This window comes from Vulpes vulpes, chromosome 13, assembly GCF_048418805.1.
Source record: "Vulpes vulpes isolate BD-2025 chromosome 13, VulVul3, whole genome shotgun sequence".
NCBI classification, from domain to species: Eukaryota; Metazoa; Chordata; class Mammalia; order Carnivora; family Canidae; genus Vulpes; species Vulpes vulpes.
Window position 1 is genome coordinate 141129877 of NC_132792.1, and position 21897 is coordinate 141151773.

Below are 21897 nucleotides of genomic sequence, written 5' to 3' on the forward strand. Positions count from 1 at the left end.
TAAGATTTTATTTATTCATTCATGGGAGACACAGAAAGAAAGAGAGGCAGAGACACAGGCAGAGGGAGAAGCAGGCTCCATGCAGGGAGCCCGATGTGGGATTTGATCCCGGGACTCCAGAATCACACCCTGGACTGAAGGCAGGTGCCAAACCGCTGAGCTACCCAGGGATCCCCTACTTTAGATTTTAGGATACAGATGCAAGTAATTTTCAGCCACTGATCTCAAAAATACAACTTAGGTGGTCATTATAATTCATGCTTAATTTTTATTTATTCACTGATTCATTTATGCATTCCTACTACAACCAGTATGTTGTGTAGGGCACTGCATTGGGGGCTATAATTGTGGAAAAAATGTGTCATATGATAAGTTATTATCTGATAGTAGTTTTAGATTTTAGGTTCTCAATAAGGGAGATATCTTCTATTAGGTAACATTTGGGATATTTTGCAGAGAGACTTTCGTTGTTTTGGTGATAGAAAGGCCTATTAAAATTTAGTGAGTGGGGCAGACCGTAGGGCAAGTTTTATAGTAATGCAATGTGTGGGATAATGATGTAAGATGAAGATTTGTCCCTTGCCTTGAAAGATTTTCATGGAAGTGAGAAAGTTGTGTGTAATTACTGGAGGCTAGAACCTATCTTCCACATATTAAACATTTTTTTGTGTGATTAAAATATACAGTGAATTTTCCAATGTATATGTATTCTGTCATATACATTGATGATGGTTGATTGTACATTGTTTTATTCAATACATTACCAAGAATTACTAAGTGTTAAAAAAAAGATCACACTGGAGACCTACATATATAGGTTCAGCCATTATGAATACTTCTCTCTTATCTTCCAGTTATAGTAATGTCTAAAGATTTTCATACTGAAATACATAATACTTGGTTATAAACTGTATCCTTTTATTTATTCTTTATGTTATAAAGTAAGCTATTTTGAATTATACTAGTTAGGATTTTCCTTTAGACATAGGACAGGGGTATTACAAAATATTTTTTGTGTTATTACTATGTATAATAATTGTAGAAACTTTGAAAAGTATAAAATTCCTCGTAACTTTGTCACTTGGGACAGCTACTACCAATAATGTGATGTTTTTCCTTCTATGAATATATGCTTCAAAAAGTTAATTTAGGATCTTTCACCCTAGAGACTAATGACTGTCAAAATTTATTGATTATAAGATAGAGCTTATTAAAAATATAGATTCCTTGGCCTTATCCCAGTCAGAAGAAGCCTGGGAATTTGTGTTTTTAGCCAGAATAATGGTTTCCTTATAATCACCACAGTGTGGGCAGCCCAGGTTTAAATCATACTGTGTATTGCATTTCAATTATTGTTATGCCATGCATATTCTTCTTTGTCACTTGTTTTGTTTTATTGTTAATACCTAAAACAATGTCTGGTACACAGCACTCAACAAGTATTTTGAGCTATATTTAATTGCTTTAAAATTATTTTAATGACTGTTTAAGAATTTATCATACAGCGATGTCACCATTTACATACTTACTTCTTGCTTCTAGGATATTTATTATTGGCCATATCTGTGATTTTCTTAGGGCAGATTCCCGGAATGAGATAACTACAAAGATGTGATACTGCTTTCCAGAAACGTTACACGAATTAGCCCCTGATGGCAGTGAATCAGGCTGTTCGTTTCCCCAAAACTGTCCAGTGCTGAGTGGTTATCATATTTTTTAATCTCTGACAATGATAATTAGAAAATGGTACTTCATTGTTTTAATTTGTATTTCTTTGCTTATTGGTGAGGTTAGACAGTTTTTCACATTCATTTTGTCATTATTATTTCTTCCTTTGGAATTTCCTGTTCACAGCCTTTATGTATTTCTTATTGGGGTGCTGTCTTTTTCTTATTGATTTTACTATTTATGTATTTATGTATGTATGTATGTATTTATTTATTTATTTAAGAGAGAAAGAAATAGAGGGCATGAGTGGGGGGGGCAGAGGGAGAGGGAGAAGCAGTCTCCTTGCCTAGCACAGACCCTATGTGGGGCTCCATCCCAGGACCTGGAGATCATGATCCTAGCTAAAGCAGATTATTAACCAACTGAGACACCCAGGCACCCACCAGTGCTTTTTTTTTTTTAAAGCAAGATCCATGCCCATGTGGGGCTTGAACTCATGATCCCAAAATCAAGAGTCACATGCTCTACCAACTGAGTTAGCCAGAAGTCCATTCTTATTTATTTTTAAAAGCCTCATACATATTAAGGTTAATCATAGCTGTCTATAATGTACAAAGCAAATATTCATTCTTGGTATATATCTTACCTTCTCAATTTTGTCTTTGTCTCCCATGAAGAAGTTTTTAAAAACTTATCTGTAGTTAAATTTCTCTCTCCTTTATTGTTTCTGATGCCCTCTGATTAATTTATAAAATATAAATATAAAATATAAATATATTTTATAATTCTATTTTTAAAAATCCATTCTATTTTAAAGATATAAAATTAAAAAATTATATTGATTTATGTTTGTGAATTGACTTGACCATCAATTTCCAAATGCCAGCCTGCAGACCAGGTACATTAAAATCATTAGGGGAGGTGTTAAAAATACAGACTTCCAGGCCCAACCTTGACTAGCTAAGCCAAAATCTTTAAGCCTAGAAATATGAACTTTCATCAAGCTCTTTAGGTGTTTCTTTTTTTTTTTTTTTTCTTTAGGTGTTTCTAACTGCATTGTAACCATAGCTCTAGTCTAGACACAATATAGAAGAGAAAGAACTTGCTGGTTAAGCAACCAAGAATGCAAGCTTGCCCCCTGGTGGTCACTTAAAAAGAAAATTTAAGTACCTAAGGTAATTCACAGGAACCTCAGCAAACAAATGTGCAGATATCAGATGTAACTCATAAAATCATAGTGTTTAAGAATAGTAAAGGGTTATAAATATCCCATAGTGTGTTTTCTTCTATTGTGAGATCCATATTTCCCACACAAAGACTTTCAAAGGCTTAGAGAATTTACATGATTAAAAGGTGTTCATGACTTTAAAAAATATTTTTAATTCTTCTTGTCCCAGATGGTATAAATTCATTTTTTAACCAAAATCTTATGCAAAGTTATTTTCTTTTAATTATATGGAGTACTGGAGAAAGTAGAAACAGGTCATCCTTGAAAAGTGGGCATTATTAAGGAAGAGAAATATAACTCTTCATTCCAGTGGCTCTTTTCCTTTGTTCCAGTGACTGGAACATGCATGACAAGAGTAAACTGAGGTGGTGGTAGCAACATATGAGTGGAGATGGTGTGAGGCTAGGGGGCTTACCGGCTGTGAGGCTTCATGAATCTATGATCATCTAAAAAAAAATGTGAACAGGTTCTGCTAGACTACTATGATTTAAAATTCAATGATGCAGTTCTGATAGGTGCTGATGAAGAAAACAGTCATGTGCATGAGTGATGAAAACAAGAGTAAATGGTGAAAATGAGTTTTTAGTGTATCTTCTGAGCATGATAAAACAAAATGATGCTATTTAAAATCTACTTGGGGGATCCCTGGGTGGCGCAGTGGATTGGCCCAGGGCGCGATCCTGGAGACCCGGGATCGAATCCCACATCAGGCTCCCGGTGCGTGGAGCCTGCTTCTCCCTCTGCCTGTGTCTCTGCCTCTCTCTCTCTCTCTCTGTGACTATCATAAAAAAAAAATTAAAATCTACTTGGATCTATTTTAAGAAAGCTAGCAAATAACAAAGGCCAGTATGAATCATTTTACTGTACTAATACAAGCTGAAAGTTCAAAGTTCAAAGACATTAAAATATTTAGTGTCTATAAAATAGCCACATGCAAGTATCTCCTGGGATCAAACTTCATGGAGCATGGAATGCTGATTATTTGGGTGCCTCTTATGATCGAAAGAGATCTTAGGGTATAGATACATCAAAGAACTACACAGCATTAAAGACCACTGAGATCAAGAGTTGTAGAACTATGCTTAGAAAATGAAGAGCAGGGATCCCTGGGTGGCGCAGCGGTTTGGCGCCTGCCTTTGGCCCAGGGCGCGATCCTGGAGACCCGGGATCGAATCCCACATCAGGCTCCCGGTGCGTGGAGCCTGCTTCTCCCTCTGCCTGTGTCTCTGCCTCTCTCTCTCTCTGTGACTATCATAAATAAAAAATTAAAAAAAAAAATTAAAAAAAAAAAAAAGAAAATGAAGAGCAATTGAAAAGTTATAATGTCTAGGAATAAGAAATGACAGTTGGAACCCTGATTATTGCTGCACAATTTTTAAAAGCTGCTTTTAAAATATGGAAACTTTTTTTTTCTTACTAGTTTAAGTTGAGATATACTTTTACATTATGTTTAAGGAATTAAAAAAAAATTCCTTGAGTCATAACAAGAATAATGGGCTTGAGCACCCAAAGAAAACATCATTCTGACAGAGGATATATTTTTTAAACTTTTTTGCATATCTAGAACAGTAAATCCACCATGTTACATGGAGAAGCATATTAGTAATCCAAATACACTAAAACTCCAGTGTGATTGGCTTTATCATAGGGCTTTACCTCTTACAAAACATGGACAACATACATGAAAACCTGGTATCAGTAGGTTCAATCTGTGCCCTAATATCCTTATTCTGAATGGCACTGATGCAATTCTTCTGCCCCACCCCCACTTCTTTAGGTATTAAATACTTTTTTTCCCTAAGATTTTATTTTTAAGTAATCTCTACATATAATGTGAGGCTTGAACTTACAACCTTGAAATCAAGAGCCACATGCTTTACTCACTGAGCCATCCAGGCACCCTACTTTCACCCTTTTAGAAAGGACTGAATGGAAAAATGATCTGGACTTTCCTTTACCCAAAGTACCTTTGGAAATTGAAGCATGGATTTTAAAACCCAGTGTCTCTTCTAACTGGTTGTAGTCAGATTCCACAGAGGAAGCATGAAGTGTTTCTACCAAGAAGGGCATTCTTCCCTGTGCATCATCATAGAAAATGGTGTGGTTCCATGTGTATGGCACGCTGACGCCATCAATGGTGAACAGCCGGGTTGAGTAGGCATACAGCTGCCCAGGGCCTGTCTGAATGTAGTCCTCCGTGTAATCCTAAGGAAGACAGTATAGAATGGAAGATCAGCATGGCTTATTCTGTTTTTTTTTTTTTTTTTTTTTTTTTTTTTTCTTGAGGGTAGTATGAGATGCAGAATGAGGAAAATAAAGGCTAAGGGGCTATATATATATATATATATATATATATATATACACAGTTGATCCTTGATCAACATGATCAAGCTGTGTAGGTCATCATATGTGGTTTTTTTTTATACAGCACAGTACTTTAAGTGTATTTTCTCTTCCTTGTGATTTTCTTACTAACATTTTCTTTTCCCTAGCTTACTTTACTGTAAGAATACAGTATATAATATATATGACATATGAAATATATGTTGACTACGTTATCAGTAAGGTTTCTAGTCAACATTAGGCTGTTAATAGTTAAAGTTTTGGAGCCAAAAGTCATAAGTGATTTTTGAATGCCCAGGGGAGTTGGCACTGAACCTCCACCACATTGTTCAAAGGTCAACTTGTAGCTATAAATAAAGTTTATAGTTCAAAGCTGTAGGTCAGGAGTAAAGAAAGGATGTGAAAGGGTGATTACCATTCTTTAGTTTCTGAAATACTTATTCCTGAAGATTTCTATACAAAGACAAGCTAGGCATTTCTAACTTTAGTGGTTTAGATATTCCTCTGAGCAAACAAGGGAAACTACATAAGGTCTCCATGCTCTTTCTATGAATCTTTGGTTTCTACTCTTACCATTACTCCAATAAACAGTGAAGGCATGTTATCCTGACTTTTTACCTTTACGGTGACTTCAGCAGGTGACTGAAGCTGCAGGACATAGCCACTCACAACAATATCTAGAAGCAAAGCACCATCAGAATCCAAGCCCCGGGCAATATGAGTCATCCGCAAGATTTCTCCTAGGAATTACAATTCATTCATTTTAACAGCAAAAAATATATGGTTTGTGTAAGTACAGAGCAGATTGACATTACATATCAGTTCAGCTATGTTATTTTACTTCAAACTTAATAAGCATAGACCATAAAGAATTAAATTATTACTTAGTACGTGAATTAAAGAGTTAGGCTTATTGAATGTAAAGCTTCTTTCTCTGTGGCAAAAATGTAGCGTATTATTATGTGAAGGATTCTACATTTTACTTATTTATTAATATTTTATTTGCTAAGTGGGTTCCTTGCCAGTGTGGGGTTTGAACTCATGAATCACATGCTCTACTGACTGAGCCAACCAGGTGACCCGGATTCTACACAATAAACTCACAAGCAATAGCAAGACAGTTCTGCAAAAATAGATCATCTATGAGAATGGACAGGGAGCTTCACCAGGTAGACTGGCAATACTGTAAGTCTGGCCATAGGACTTTGCTCTTTCTGATGCTTCAAGAAGCAGCAAAGGGGCATTTTAGTAAGCGAATGATCATGAAGAGACCCACTTGTCTTCTGGGCTGATTAAAGCCCTTTCCTCAGCCCTTCTTCTTTACAGAGCCCTTCTTCTTTACCATTGAGGCTCTTCACCTTTGAAGAGGCTTGTAATGAAAGTCAATAAAAATATGTATGCCCTCAGGAAGGGCCATGAATAACTAACACATATTTATTAAGACTAAATGTAAAGTGAAAAGCCCTTAGATTTGCTTATTTTTTACTTCCACCTTTTTGATAAAAAAATCCCTATAAGGTATCCTAACCAAACCTCAGGTTCATAGACAAGTCTTAATAGCAATGACTCATTTCCCTGCTTTGTTTTAGCCTTTAAAACTCTCTCTGAGGATTTAAAGAGAAAATATGAGAAAAAACTTTTGGGGTATAAAAATCACTATATTGTTTGAAAACACATGGGCTCTTATAGATCCATGTCAGTAAAAGTTTACAGGGAAATATGAAATTGCTCTTCTATCATTTATGATAAGACTACATCGAAAACTTTAAAATTATTCTCTGGGGGAATATATAAACGTATTTTTCTAACCAGCAACTTTTAAGGCAATCATATTTTTTATAGTAATAAAATATTAAGTTCAACTAACCGGTCGCAAATTCCACCTGAGTTTCTCTCTTGAAGACTGCATTGGTGAGGGTGAAGCCATTGACTGCTTCTCCTATTTCCTTTGCTGCTGTCCAGTAAATAGGATTTAGAATAGAAACTATTTTTCTCATTGCTGGACCTAAAGAAAAAAGGATAAATAAGGTGACAAAGAGAGATATTTACAATCCATTGCTATTATTATCTTCAAAGCCTGTTATAAGGATGAATCCTAAATAATCTTGAAAAAGAGCAAAATAAGTATCAGTATCTCACTTGTCTTTAAGAATTTACTATTGGGACAGAACTAAGGACTATCATACAGATCATTCAGAGGTAGCACAGTCTAGAAGCTTTAAGCAGAAATAATAAGTGAAGAATAGTATATAATTTTTTATAAAAAAGAGGCTATCGGTGTCCATCGAAAGATGAATGGATAAAGAAGATGTGGTCTGTGTATACAATGGAATATTACTCAGCCATTAGAAATGACAAATACCCACCATTTGCTTCAACGTGAATGGAACTGGAGGGTATTATGCTGAGTGAAGTAAGTCAATCGGAGAAGGACAAACATTATATGGTCTCATTCATTTGGGGAATATAAAAAATAGTGAAAGGGAATAAAGGGGAAAGGAGAAAAAATAAGTGGGAAATATCAGAAAGGGAGACAGAACATGAAAGACTCCTAACTCTGGGAAATGAACTGGGGGTGGTGGAAGGGGAGGTGGAAGGGGGGTGGGGGTGACTGGGTGGTGGGCACTGAGGTGGGCACTTGACGGGATGAGGACTGGGTGTTATTCTGTATGTTGACAAATTGAACACCAATAAAAAATAAGTTTATATAAAAAAAGAGGCTATTAACAACTTTTATAAGCAAACAGACTTACCAAGACTTCGAGGTACGTTGGTAATCTTGGCATGTATTATTCTAGTATCAGAGGCAGGACTATCTGTTACTGTGGCGTTAAGAAAAGCAATTCCAAATTCAACATCATTAATATTTCCAATAACACTTCCTCTGGCTCGCTGCGGCCCACCTATTGGGGGAAGAAAAAATACTGGTGGATAAGGAAACAATTTCATCAATGTTACAGGGGACAAAATAAGGCCAGTATTCAAAGATGCTACAAATCTTCTTTCAAACATTTAAAATATCATATGACATCTGAATTTAAGAGTGAAATAAATAAGCTTTCAAAACATTCTACTTTTGTGTAACATGCATCATCCCACATAAATCTAGGGTCCTTCCAATCTATATACATCATGGCATTATTTCACAATCCAAAAAATACAATCAGCACCCAGTCCCAAAGCCAAAATAAAGAATGTGTTTGTTGATGGTGATGAAATGATGATAATATGAGAGTTTATTGAGCATATTATGCGCCATGCTGAGCACTTAATATGAGTTAACTCTTTTCATCCTGTCAAAAATCCTATAAAGTTATCTTAAATGGCCACAGTTTGCAGACTACAAAAGTAAAGTTTAGAGACCTAAGTCATAGAATGAAGGTCTGAACACAGATGTGCTTGGCATCAAAATCCATGTTCTTTTATCTATTGCCTCCTTTGTGAGAACACAGAGGGAAAGGAGGGACCACCTCAAAACAGCTCCTGAGCCTCCTTTTAGGTTACTGTCAACATAGGTGTGGAGTTTCTAATATGTATTGTTCAGTCCATCTGAACATTGGGTTTCAGATGGAAGGTTTACCACGTTTTCCTTAATATATATACATACTGGAAAATAGTTAACTTGAGAAAAATTTGAGAAGGGTGTTTCATTTTTAACAGTGCTGCAGAATTCCTACAGAGACAGTTGAAAACAACTACACATTTTTTAAAAAAAGCATCTCTATAGTAATTTTAAGCCTTATTTCCATTGTTCAGCAAAATTATCAGTTACTGACACAGAATAGGTGGTTAATGAATGCTTTTTAAGTGAACTGCATGCTTTAGCAAGAGAAGGAAACATACTGGGAAGAAGCTGATAGTGAAATTCATAAATATTCATTACTTGATGGCTTTTAATTGAATATATTTCTTAAAAAATCACTAGATGTTTACAATATTGTTATATATTATACACCAGGGAGAAATACGATGGTATTTAATCTCAGAAAAATCAGTAAGAATAGGGGTGTCTGGGTGGCTCATTTGATTAAGCATCTGCCTTCAGCTCAAGTCATGATCCCAGCCTCCTGGGACTGAACCCTACACTGGACTCCCATGCTGAGCAGGGAGTCTGCTCCTCCCTCTCTCTCTGCTTGCCACTCCCCCTGGTTGTGCTCTCTCTCTCTCAGTCAAATAAATAAAATAAAATCTTTACAAAAATAAAAATCAGTAAGTATAGTATTTCACCATTTTAATTTGCATTACTTTGCTTATTGGTGAGAGAATACATTTTTTTCACATTGATTCAGTCTTCATGTTCTGGACTATATTTATTTGTTCATCAAGTGTTGAGAATACAATAATAAGAAAGAAAAAAAGACATGAGGCTTGCCTTCATAGAGCTTATATCTGAAAGAGGGAGATAAACATTAATTAGAATTCCACAAATGTAAAATTGAAATGTACTAATGTATGTGATATCTACTACCAAGGGAAGCCTGAGAAGAAAGTAAAAATAGAGTGGAGATCTGATGAAAGTTAGGTCTTAACTAAGCCAGAGAAGGCAGGACAAAGGCTTTCTGAATAGAGGAAAGTCGTATGTGTCACCCTTTTGAGAGGTGGTGGTTTGCCATATCTGAGAAACCAAAAGGAGAAAAGGGTGGAGAGTTCTGGGAGCCGTGTTGCAAGATGATGCAGGAAAGTAGACAGTAGGGCCAACTGGGACCTGGTAGGCCATTCTGGTTCTTATCTTTAGTCCTAATCAGGAGAGAGGGATAGAAAGATTACTAATTCACTTGGTTTTCTGGGTCACTTGATCATTTGGACCTTGGTTCTTGTCCCCAGAAGAGCTTGAGTTCCAGTGTGCAATAGACATCTTCTAGTTCTGGGTAGCTAATTGGAATCCTTGAAACTCCTTGCCAGACTCTGTAATCCAAATTGTCCACCTATTTGGACTTCCTTCTGCTACTGGGACCCTTGTACCCATGACCAAATCATACCCCTTAGGAATGAACATTACCCCTTTACAGTGACCTGTAACAAGGCTCAGAAACTACAAAATTCCTCAATTAAAACTAGAACTGTCACCATGCCTATATGATAGAACTTCAAAATCTTTGGTAATCAGTTGATATGTTGACAAGATATGTTGAACAGCTGACTGATAGCCACTTGTTCTTTTAGCTTGTCTAGATCCTACAAATCCCTTCATGTAACTCCTCTCTCTCTCTCACTCTGCCAAATGAACCTTCTTGACTTTCACAGACATTTTATTTCTAAGGCACCCTTAAAGCTTTGGAAAGTTCAGTGGCATCTGAGCACTTTAACAATTGGAGACTGTTCTTTTTAATCTTCTTATGGACCTTAGAAATCCAAAAAAAAAAGAAAAGAAAAAAGAAAAGAAATCCTACGCTGAGACATGCAACGTTAAAACAATTCACTATTTCTTGGTACTCCAGCAAATTCTTTCATAGGTTCATAGATTCTAGAATTGTGGCTTCGTTCCTTCTGGATTTTTAAAAAATATTATTTACTTACTTATTTTAGAAAGTGTGTGTGTACCAGCAGGGGAAGGGGCAAGGGAGAAAGAGAGAGAAAGAATCTCAGGCAGACTCCATATTGAGCATGGAGCCTGATGGGGGTGGGGGTGGGGCTCCATCTCACAACACTGACATCATGACCTGAACTGAAATCAAGAGTTGGATGCTTAACCACTGAGCCACCCAGGTACCCCACCTCATGAATTTTTACATCACTTACAATATCCAGCCATGTTGTATGACTTGGGTTATCATAGTTGAACTCCCCCTATTCTTTTTTCCTAGAATTTAACTGCCCACTATTTTACTTTCCACATTTATGTTCTCTGTGTTTCCATCCATGAAAAAATAGCCCCTCGCTGTGTATTCTGTTAAGTATTCAGTTTCTATCCCACTCTCATTTTCTGTCTGGAATCTCAGCCTGGCTTTCCCCAGTCTTCCAAACCTTTTTATCCCACAAGCATAGGACTAGTATTTATAGCTGCACAGACCATATCCTTTTACAAGGGGGCCTGGATGGGGTGAGCAGCAGCTAAAATCCAGCCGTGGACCAACTTGAAGGGGAAAAAATACATTTTCCCTACTTTTTCCTTCTGGAGTTGGCACCATTTTGCAATTTGTGGGCTCAGAGGGATATCCTTTTCCAATTTGCAGGAAGGTTGTAAATAAGCCATCAATGGTTTCATCAAATCTAACTTAGTTCCTTACCTGGACATACTTGCATATTGCATCTGGACACCTGAGTAGCATCTCCTGGACATGGACGCCCGCTTATAGATGGCACTGGATTGTTGCATAGCCGTTTTCGAGTCTTTTCACCTCCTCCACAGGAGGCAGAGCACTGGCCCCAACTGTGCCAGTTTCCCCAACTTCCATCCACTGTGAACAAGAACAGAATGGCCAATATCAATCCATTGGTTTTAAAATCTACAGTTCAGGTGACCCTAACTATACAACTCTCATTTTAAGATCTGAAATGATGGGACTGCTACAATAGCACTAAATGAAATGCTTTTCTTTTTTTCTTTTATTTTTTTCTTTTTTGTTTTTTTAAGATTTTATTTTTTACATTTTAAAATTTATTTTATTATTATTTTTTAATAATAAATTTATTTTTTATTGGTGTTCAATTTGCCAACATACAGAATAACACCCAGTGCTCATCCCGTCAAGTGCCCCCCTCAGTGCCTGTCACCCATTCACCCCCACCCCCCGCCCTCCTCCCCTTCCACCACCCCTAGTTTGTTTCCCAGAGTTAGGAGTTTTTATGTTCTGTCTCCCTTACTGATATTTCTTTTCTTATTCTACTGCTAGGAATCAGGGGACTCACCGGGACACATGTCAGTGTTGCACCTCTGGATCTGAGAGTCTGGCCCCCCACAAGCTCTTCCTCCATTGGAAGGATGAGGGTTATCACATGTGCGGTACCGTCGCATCTGCCCTCCGTTGCATGTCCGGCTGCACATTCCCCAGCCACCCCAAGGACTCCAGTTACCATGAGCTACAACAGAGAACCATTGGAGAGGTGCTAAACAATGACATTCATCCAAAAAATATGTAAGACTTTCCCCTGGAACTGAAAAGAAATATATGAATCTATAAAGAGACAACTTCCAAAGGCAGCTGGTTTAGCTGTTCTTTTGACCAGAAACTGGGTATACATTCCAGTCATTGAGAAATTCCATTTGATATACATTTATTGAGTCTTGCAGTATTCCAGGAGCTGAAGGATATGAATGAGGCACGATCTGTGCTCTTCATGAGTCAAGACTATAAAATCCAGGTACAGTGGATTCAGATGCTGTTAGGGTCTTAAAATCTAGCTTGGTGACTGAATTAAGGCAAAGGGTCACTTGCCTGCCTCTGTAAAGGTATCATCAACATCATTAACAGCAGGCATGTAAGGGTGCCTTTGTCCTTGCACTCTGTACCTGGTCCTGGAGAGGAAATGAAATAGGACACAGCCCTTGCCTATATAAATCAATTACATTTACAGTATAATATAGACACAACAGCAACTGTACAACACTTTGATATCCTAAACCAAAGACAGATTGGTTATACAGGTTAATAACAGTATATTATGACTTTAAGGACTTAAGGCCATAACAAAACTTTAAGAAAGTATAATGTTGACTCACTATTTCCAACACTCACTTGGACAAGGGTCATTATTGCAAAAATCGCTCTGGACATCACTCCCTTCACATCTGCTTCCTCCATACTGGGGGACAGGATCAGAGCACTCCCTTGTTCTTTGTCTGGCACCTCCTCCACAGGACACACTGCAGGAACTCCAACTGGTCCAAGTTGCCCACTTGCCATCAACTGGATGAAGGAAAAACATATGTGCTCTGTTACTACAACACCCTGAGCACTGTTGGGTTGGGTGATTATCGACATTGATTCTTACTGACATACTACCCAAATAAGAGATAGATGTCAATTTATTAAGGTATAAACACTATATTTCTTTTACCTGGACAATGTCGTTCATTACAAACTTGCATCTGTGTTTCTGCCCCATCACAATAGGATCCATCAAATGATGGTGGTGGATTATTACACAATCTTGTTCTTATCTGGGCACCTTTACCACAACTTTCACTGCATGCACTCCAAGGCTGCCAAGTGCTCCATACTCCATGAACTACAAATATCCCAAGAAACAGTTGCAAGTCACAGAACCATGTTTGTTAAATAAAATTATACAAGTAAATTAACTCAGTAATGAGTTAAATTAGCCTGGAATCTAAACTAATTGAAATTGAACCAAAGGAAACATAAATAATGTTCTTCCTTTCTCCTCCTGGTTAGATTTTCATGGGAATTAGTGTTCATAGGGAAATTCAGAAAGCTACCTAATGCCAAAATGAATGTTTACAATTATCCAAAGGGACTATTTTATTAAAATAGAATGTAATCAAACTACCATATGTAAACACAATCTAAGTTTAAAAATCCTAGATAAGTATTTCCTTGTGCTTTATGCTCTGGGAATAGTGGAAGGAACCAGAAGCTTAGAACCAAGGCTGTATCACAGATCTAGGTGCAATTACAGACAATACAAAGGTTTCCATAATGATAATTTGGACTCTAGACTCAAGACCACCTCTTTAAGCTTGATTCAGCTTCATGTTTAAAAAGACATTTAGGTCTTTCAACAACATGATGATTTGCACAGTTGTAACTCTTTGAAAAACTGTCTCCATTACATAATGTTCCTGAATTAAAAGTTCTGAATAACACACTCACCTGCTTCCTAAACACCAAAAATTTGACCAGTAGTTTCCACGGAGTGATATTAAGGCCTTCCTTTTGGTAACTAACATATTACACCATCAAACCACAAGACCAAAGCAACCTTGTTTCCTACCAGGTGCATGGACTGAAAGTCAACATTATGGTTTCTCTCATGTATAAGTCAGTATCAAGTGATATTTTTGTTTTAAGGGTACTTTATAGACATGGGGGCTCATCAACTATGTTTTTGTGGTCACCAGTTGAACCAAGATATGAACCACAATAGGGCCTTAAGGTCAGTGTCTAAGTATTCTCTTAACATGATCTATAAGACACTAAGAGAATTAGTTGAAAACCAAGTAATGAAATTACCATTTGGCTGCTTTCTTTAGATAATAATTTAAACCACATCTTAGATATTCTTTCAGTTAACTATTTTCTAGTTGAGTTTATTACCTATCCTTGTACTTTGTAGATCCAGACAAGCACAGCTGGACAAATTTATCTTAGCTGACAAGAATTTGGACTAAAAAGTATTTGGCTAAACCTAAAAAGAAAGAAGAAAGCCTTTAAATATAGGGCAGATATCACTCAAAACTACTTCTTTTTTAATTAAGATTACTGATGGATGGACTATGTGGCTGGAAAAAGTCTGCTATTCCAGTTATTTTAGTATGTTATATTTTTGAGGCTGTTGACAGATGCATTTTTTTTAAAAGATTACAATTGGGTGATATTTATTTATTATCTGAGTAATTTCTATTACATATAAATAGAGGTATTTACTTGAAGACCTTTTATTATTTTTAAATCAGTGCAGATTTTTACCAGAATTGAATTTAGTGACATAATATATGTGGTAGAGGTGAAATGTTTCTTTTATATGAAAGAAACGATAAGAAAAAAGTTAGAATGATAATATAAGCCAGATAAAGCATAAAATATTGTGGTATATAAATAATACAAAAGAAAACAGCTATGGAGGAATTAGTATGTAAGAAAAATGCAAAATGTAATAGATGAATTTACTGCTACACTGAGTTGCAGTTCTGATTCTGGAAAAGCACTAGAACACGGTGCTTAGGAGTAAGGACTCTTGACCAGATGTCCTGGGTTTGATAACTGCTTTACCCTTACTATCTGTGCAAGCTTAGACAAGTTACTTGGTTTCTGTGTGCTGTTTTATCATCTACAATATGTAGATAATAAAAGAACCTACTTTATTAGGATTAGGGTGAAGAATAATGAGTTGATAGATGAAAAATGCTTGGAATAGAGCAGGACACACAGTAAGTACTACACATATGTGAGCTATGAGCGACTACAGCCATTCTTTTTCAAAACTTTATTTCAGTATGGTTGACACATAATGTTACATTAGTTTTAGGCATACATCATAGTGATTCAACAAATTTATATATTATGCTATGCTCACCACAAAGGCAGCTACCATTCTGTCACCATACAACACTATTACAATATTACTGACTATATTCCTTATGTTGTGCCTTTTATTTCTGTGACATTTATTTTAAAACTGTAAGCCTGTATCTCCAACTCTCCTTCACCTATTTTTTTCATCCCCCCAACCTCCTTCCTTCTGGCAGACATCAATTTATTCTATGTATTTATAGTCTGATTCTACTTTTTGTTTATTCGTTTTCCCCCCAGATTCCACATATGAGTGCAATCATACAGTATTTATCTTTCTTAGTCTGACTTATTTCATTTAGCATACTATCCTCTAGGACCATTCATGTTTTGCAAATGACAGACTCTCATCCCTTTTTATGGCCACATAATACACACACACACTTACACACCACATCTTCCTAATCCATTCATCTATTAACGGGCACAGGTTGCTTCTACATCTTGGTTATTATAAATAATGCTGCAATAAACACAGAGGTGCATATATCTTTTTGAAATAGTGTTTTCATTTTTCTTGGGTAAATACGCAGGAATGGAATTATTGGATCATATGCTAATTCTATTTTTAATTTTTTGAGGACAATCTAGACTGTTTTCCAAAGTAAAACCATTCTCCACTCAAAATTCTGAACTGCCAGAAAGACACTTTTAAAAATGCTCATTCTTTAAAATATCTGTGTATATATATATATATATATTATAATATGTATATATATTATACATATATTAGGTATATTATAAATATATTTTTATGACAATGACTCTAAAATTGCAGCAGAATGGCCCACTCTGGATGATAACAATCTTTTTTAGGGGGAGGACTGGCAGTTAAAAAATACTCTTCTAACTGCGGCAAGGAAAGTATAATATAAGCCTAAAGTATCAACTTGCACCAGAAAGTAAGAAAGTATTCAAGGAATTATGGGTACAAGCCAAGAGGACCCTGAAGCTAGCCTAAAGGGCTCTCCATTAACCAAGTCTAGGACAACAGAACATCACAATAAATAACAATAGTGGTGTGTAATAAACTATTGAATGAAATAATACCTGAATCTTAACTGATATAAATTTAAAAAGATAAGAGAAAGTTCTTCCTTACAATATGAAGCTAATAATAAATGTAGAAGATCTGGTGTAGTTAAAATATGGAAATAGTTGTAAGCAAGAATCTTAAATAGATGCTAAAACTAATGAGTGAAAGATTGAAAGAAACAAGATGTTTATATAGTCTGAAAGTTTCCCTACAAAATACTTACTAATTACAAAGGTAAAAATACTAACTCTAGAGTGGTATTCACCACTTTAAACAAGTGAAAAAAGTTAGTATTACCAGTTTGGGACAAACTGATATCATGTGCCTTCTGATATGATGCACTGAGAAGGACATGAAATAATTTCTGTCATGTTTCTGCCAAAATGCAAAACCTGAAGCTAATTGTGAGGAAATAGCAGACAAATCCAAACTGAAAACTCTTGTGCAAAATGATTGGCTTGTACAGTTAAGAAAATAATCAAGATCAGAAAAGTCAAAAAAACTAAGGAATTGTTCCAGTTATGAGCAGCCAAACAGAAATGACAAAGACATGCAAGTGTGTTCCTAGATTGAATTTAGAATGGGAAAAAAGGACTTATAAAAGCATTACTGGGATAAGTCACAAAATGTGAATGTGGATTGTGGATTAGGCAGTGGGATTAGTAACATTGCATTAAAGTCAAATTCTTGATTTTGATAATTGAACTGTGATTATGAAAGATAATGACCTTGATTTAGTTAAATACACATGATTGGTGAATCTGAGTGAGGGTATACAGGAGTTCTTTGTACTATTCCTGCAAGTTTTCTATAAGTTTGACAGTATTAAAAATAAATTCTTACTAAAAAGAGTAAAACTGTGAAGCAAAAGCTAATAGAACTACAAAAAAATACATGAATTCACTATGATAGAGATTTGACACTCCTCTATCACAAATGCACAGATGTAGCGGGAAGAAAACCAGTAAGGAAATTGTTGAACTCAACACCACCATTGATCAAGTGGATATAATTGACATTTACAGACTATTCCATCGAACTACAGCAGAATACACCTTCACAAGTTCATCTGCAACATTCACCCAGACAGAACACATCCTAGGTCATAAAATACATCTTTAAAAATTTAAAAGAATAGACATAATTTAATATCTGCTCTCAGACCACAGTGGAATTAAGATAATAACAGAAAAATAACTAGAAAACCCTCATCTATGTGGAGATTAAACAACACACTTCAAAATGATACATAGATCAAAGAAATCTCAAGAAATTAAAAATATTTTGAACTAAGTGAAGATGAAAGCATAACTTCTCAAAATTTGTGGGATGCAGCAAAAGCAGTGCTAGGAGGGAAATTTATAGCACTCAGTGCAATTATTAGAAAAGAAAGATCTAAATCAATTACCTAAGTTTCTACCTCGGGAAACCAGAAAAAGAAGAGAAAGTTAAATCCAAAGCAGTCAGAAGGAAAAAAAAAAAAAAGAATTAGAACAGAAATCAGTGAAATTGAAAAAAGGAAGCCAATAGATAACATCAATGAAATCAAAAGCTGCCTCTTTGAAAATATCAATAAAGTCAATAAGGATCTAACCAGAGGAAGAAAAAAGAGAGACTGAGAACACAAATTACTAGTATCAAACATGAAAGAGGGGACATTGCTATGAATCCTGTGAATATTAAAAGGGTAATAAAGGAATACTATAAACAGTCTATGCTTAAATTTGATAACCTGGATGAAATGGACCAATTCTTTGAAAGACACAATTAGCCAAAACTTGCACAAGAAGTAGACATCTGAATAAGCCTGTATCTCTTAAAGACAGTGAATCAAAATTAATAACCATACCAAACGGAAAGCACTATTTCAAATGGGTTCACTGCTGAATTTTCCTAAACATTTAAGGAAGACATTATACCAATTCTTTACCATCTCTCTGAGAAGACAGAAGCAGAAAGATTACTTTCTAACTTATTCTATGAGGCCAGCATTTCCCTAATACCAAAATCAGACAATGACATTACAAGAAAAGAAAATTATGGATCAAAAACTCTCATGAACATAAATTAAAAAAATCATCAATGAAATATCAGCAAGTTGATCACAGCAATATATAAAAAGAAAAGCCCTTCAATCTCTAAGATTCTGACATACCCCCTGGATGAGAAAGACTATCTTAGGCTACCTGCCATTTTAAAGTGGTCTGATGAAAAATACTTAACAACCACCTCTCAGAAAATAGGGAGATAAACTGATTTGTAGCATCATGGCATAAACGCTTCCACTATAGTCTATGCCCAGCTAGCAATATGATGTCACTAAACTTTCAAACAGAAAGAGATACATGCTTTCATTTGTTGGCTCCAGGATACCACTGACACTTTGCCAAAACAATAGTTAAGTTCAATTAATTTAGGGACTGGGGAATAACTAGAGGAAGTCTCAAAACCAGTAAGCCAGTAGAACAGTTGAGTAAAATACCAGTAAACCAATAGTTACTCAATATGAAGAGAAAAAAGCTTTAATTTTAGGACATCCATAGATATCATTTTTGCTTTTCCTTATATTGATATAACTAACAATCTGCACAAAGATTGCTCTAGTCAGGTATTCTGGCCTTTTTAAATTTGATGTATTATGCTATTATAATTAGCTTCCTAATTTTTTAAGATTAAAAGAATATTTTTGTCTTTGGTTTATTTTTGTTTAAGATTTCACAACAGTATTTTACTTTTGTAATGTAATATAAGTTCTGAACTACAAATCAAGACAGCTAGGATCTAAGCAAACAGGCTTAGCAATCAGATATACTTGGATTCAAATCCTTGATTCACTTTTTATTAGCTATGTAACGGTCAGTGAATTAATTATCATATATTTTCTGAATCTTGGTTTCCTCAATTATACAATAGGATGTGATATCCAATGTAGTGGATAACTATTTCATTTTGGTTTGTCAGCATCCCTTTCCCTTTTTTAAAACCATCTCAGCTAAGGTGTCTCATCTAGTCATGCTCTATCACTGCAACTCTTTGAATTTGTTCAGTATGCTTATCAATGTCTGAATGATATTATCCATTTATCATTCTAACTGGAGCAATTAAAACAATACTTTGAGCACAGAGTCGGTGCTCAATAAATATTTACTGGATAAATGAATGAATACATGAATTAATTAATGAATGGCCTAACACTCTTCTATTCCATATGATTTCTCTCGGCTGTCCAAAAAGGAGCTCTGCCCCTCCTGACACATTGCGGGTAGGTAGCTCAAGCCGCTTATTCAAGTATCTGGACTTAGTTGAGTTCAGAGGTGAGCATGGGACCCCCAAAAAAATCAATGAGGTCTCCTTTTCAGAGGTTGGTAGGAATTCTGAGAGAGAGGGCAAGACTCTTTTTTCTGAGGCGTTAGATTCTAAGTGAATCAGTAGCTGTCAGCAGTAATTTTTTTTCCACTGCATGGAAAGAGTTTAATGGACAATAAAGCCAAAGTGAGGAAAACAGAGATGAGAGATAGAAAACATGCTAGTAAAAACACTGGCCAAATCCTTGAATTCAATCATACCTGATAGTAGAATCTTCTATTTAAGCTTATTTAAAAAAATATTTTATTTATTTATTCATTAGAGACACACACACAGGGAGAGAGAGGCAGAAACACAGACAGAGGGAGAAACAGTCTCCCTGCAAGTAGGCTGATGTGGGACTTGATCCCAGATCCCAGGAACATGCCCTGAGCCGAAGACAGACGTTCAAATGCTGAGCCATCCAGACATCCCAGCTTAAGCTTATTTAATTTTGGTTTCTGTCACTTTAATCTGAAAAAAGCCCTAAAATACCTATGTTGTAGGGTTGCTTTACAAAGTAAAAAAACACATGTACATAAAGCACCTAACATAGTTCCTAGAACATGACAGGTGTTTAGTAAATAGCTGCTATTATATTATCTTAGTCCTCACTAATTGTGTGTTTCTAGAAAAGTCTTTTTTTTTTTTTTTTTTTTAGAAAAGTCTTTATAAATACCCCAGACTCCATTTTTCTTATCTGAAAATGAATGGCTGCACTAGATTTTAATTAAGATCCTTATTACTTCTAAAATTTGTAAACACTTTATTTTCTCTACATGATTCAAAATACACCACAGTTTGTGTAACATAAAGATGTTCAGTTAAATCAGGGATTTTCCTTAACATTGATTAATGTCATAGCTTTCATAACTTTATCAATGAGACAGAAGAACACTGAGAATGAATATATTCCAGGGTAGAGGCCACAAGATCTTTTTATAACAAAGAAGAAAAAGTAATTATAACCCCTTTCTAGGACTTAAAAATAGCCAAGTTTTGCCAATCAGTGTATTCTCACCTGGACAAGGCCTAATGTTGCACATGATGATTTCTACTGGATTTCCTTCACATGGCCGCCCACCATATTGAGCTGATGGATTATTGCAAGTTCTGGTCCTGGTTCGGTTGCCACGTCCACAACTCCTTGTGCATTCCTCCCAAGGGTTCCATTCTGACCAGCCACCATCCACTACACAAAGGTGAAACATTACACTGTTGGATACTTTTCAATTTAAAGCATTAACACTGAGGCAATCCATAGTTAGGGAACAGAAGTGAGTATCTATTGAACATGTGCCTATCTGTTGAATAAAGAGGTGTACCTGGACACAGCTTACGTTGACAGTTTCGGATTTCTGAATCTGACCCTTGGCAAGGTTTCCCACCATTGGCTGGAAAGGGGCTGTTGCATAGACGACTTCTCTTCTGGATGCCTTTTCCACAGGTGACACTGCAGGATCTCCATGAAGACCACTGGGAATATCCGCCATGTACTGCAAATAAAACATTGGACTTTGTGTTTGTGAACAACAAAACATAAATTGACTTTCATTTATGCACCAGGTCTAAAGCTGAATCTATAATTGCTGAGAAATTGCTTATGGATGCTCTCTTTTATGCTAAAATTAAAATCTATACAGGAAAGAAGAATTTCAAATAGTTAGCTAGAGTTTCTTCCCAGCTCTGATCCTGACTCATGTGAACATGGCTGCTAGAAGAGTGAGAGACCAAGAAGTTCAAATACTGTTTACCTTTTGGATATGTCATTTTTTAAAGAAAAATAAATGCATCAATTTCTGACAATAAATTTGACTTAGTTTTGAATCAATACATCAGTCCAGGATTTTGAATTGTTAGCATGGTATTTTACTGCTTTAATCTGTATTGTGTTTTTCCCCCCAGTCTGTAAATTATGGGACTTTTGTTCTAGCTCCACAGTCTAGAAGCATCTTAGGGATAAAGGAGACTTGGACTAAGATGTCTAATAATTTTTATGATTTGGATTTATCTATTTATTTATTTTTAAAGTTTATTTATTTTTGTAATCTCTACACTCAATGCGGGGCTTAAACTCACAGCCC

The 21897-nt window shown here is 35.8% G+C and overlaps 1 protein-coding gene across 1 annotated transcript in view; it reads right to left on the reverse strand.

Annotated features, from left to right (window-relative positions):
- Positions 1-21897, reverse strand: part of HMCN1 (hemicentin 1) — a 460089-nt gene that overhangs the window by 24256 nt on the left and 413936 nt on the right. Inside the window, exons 88-97 of the mRNA XM_072733161.1 lie at positions 21139-21309; positions 20835-21005; positions 13238-13408; positions 12916-13086; positions 12089-12259; positions 11467-11637; positions 7993-8142; positions 7107-7244; positions 5858-5979; positions 4864-5101 (exon numbers count right to left, since the gene is read on the reverse strand). Of these exons, the coding sequence (XP_072589262.1) occupies positions 4864-5101; positions 5858-5979; positions 7107-7244; positions 7993-8142; positions 11467-11637; positions 12089-12259; positions 12916-13086; positions 13238-13408; positions 20835-21005; positions 21139-21309 (1674 nt within the window). The remainder of the gene's footprint in view (positions 1-4863; positions 5102-5857; positions 5980-7106; positions 7245-7992; positions 8143-11466; positions 11638-12088; positions 12260-12915; positions 13087-13237; positions 13409-20834; positions 21006-21138; positions 21310-21897) is intronic.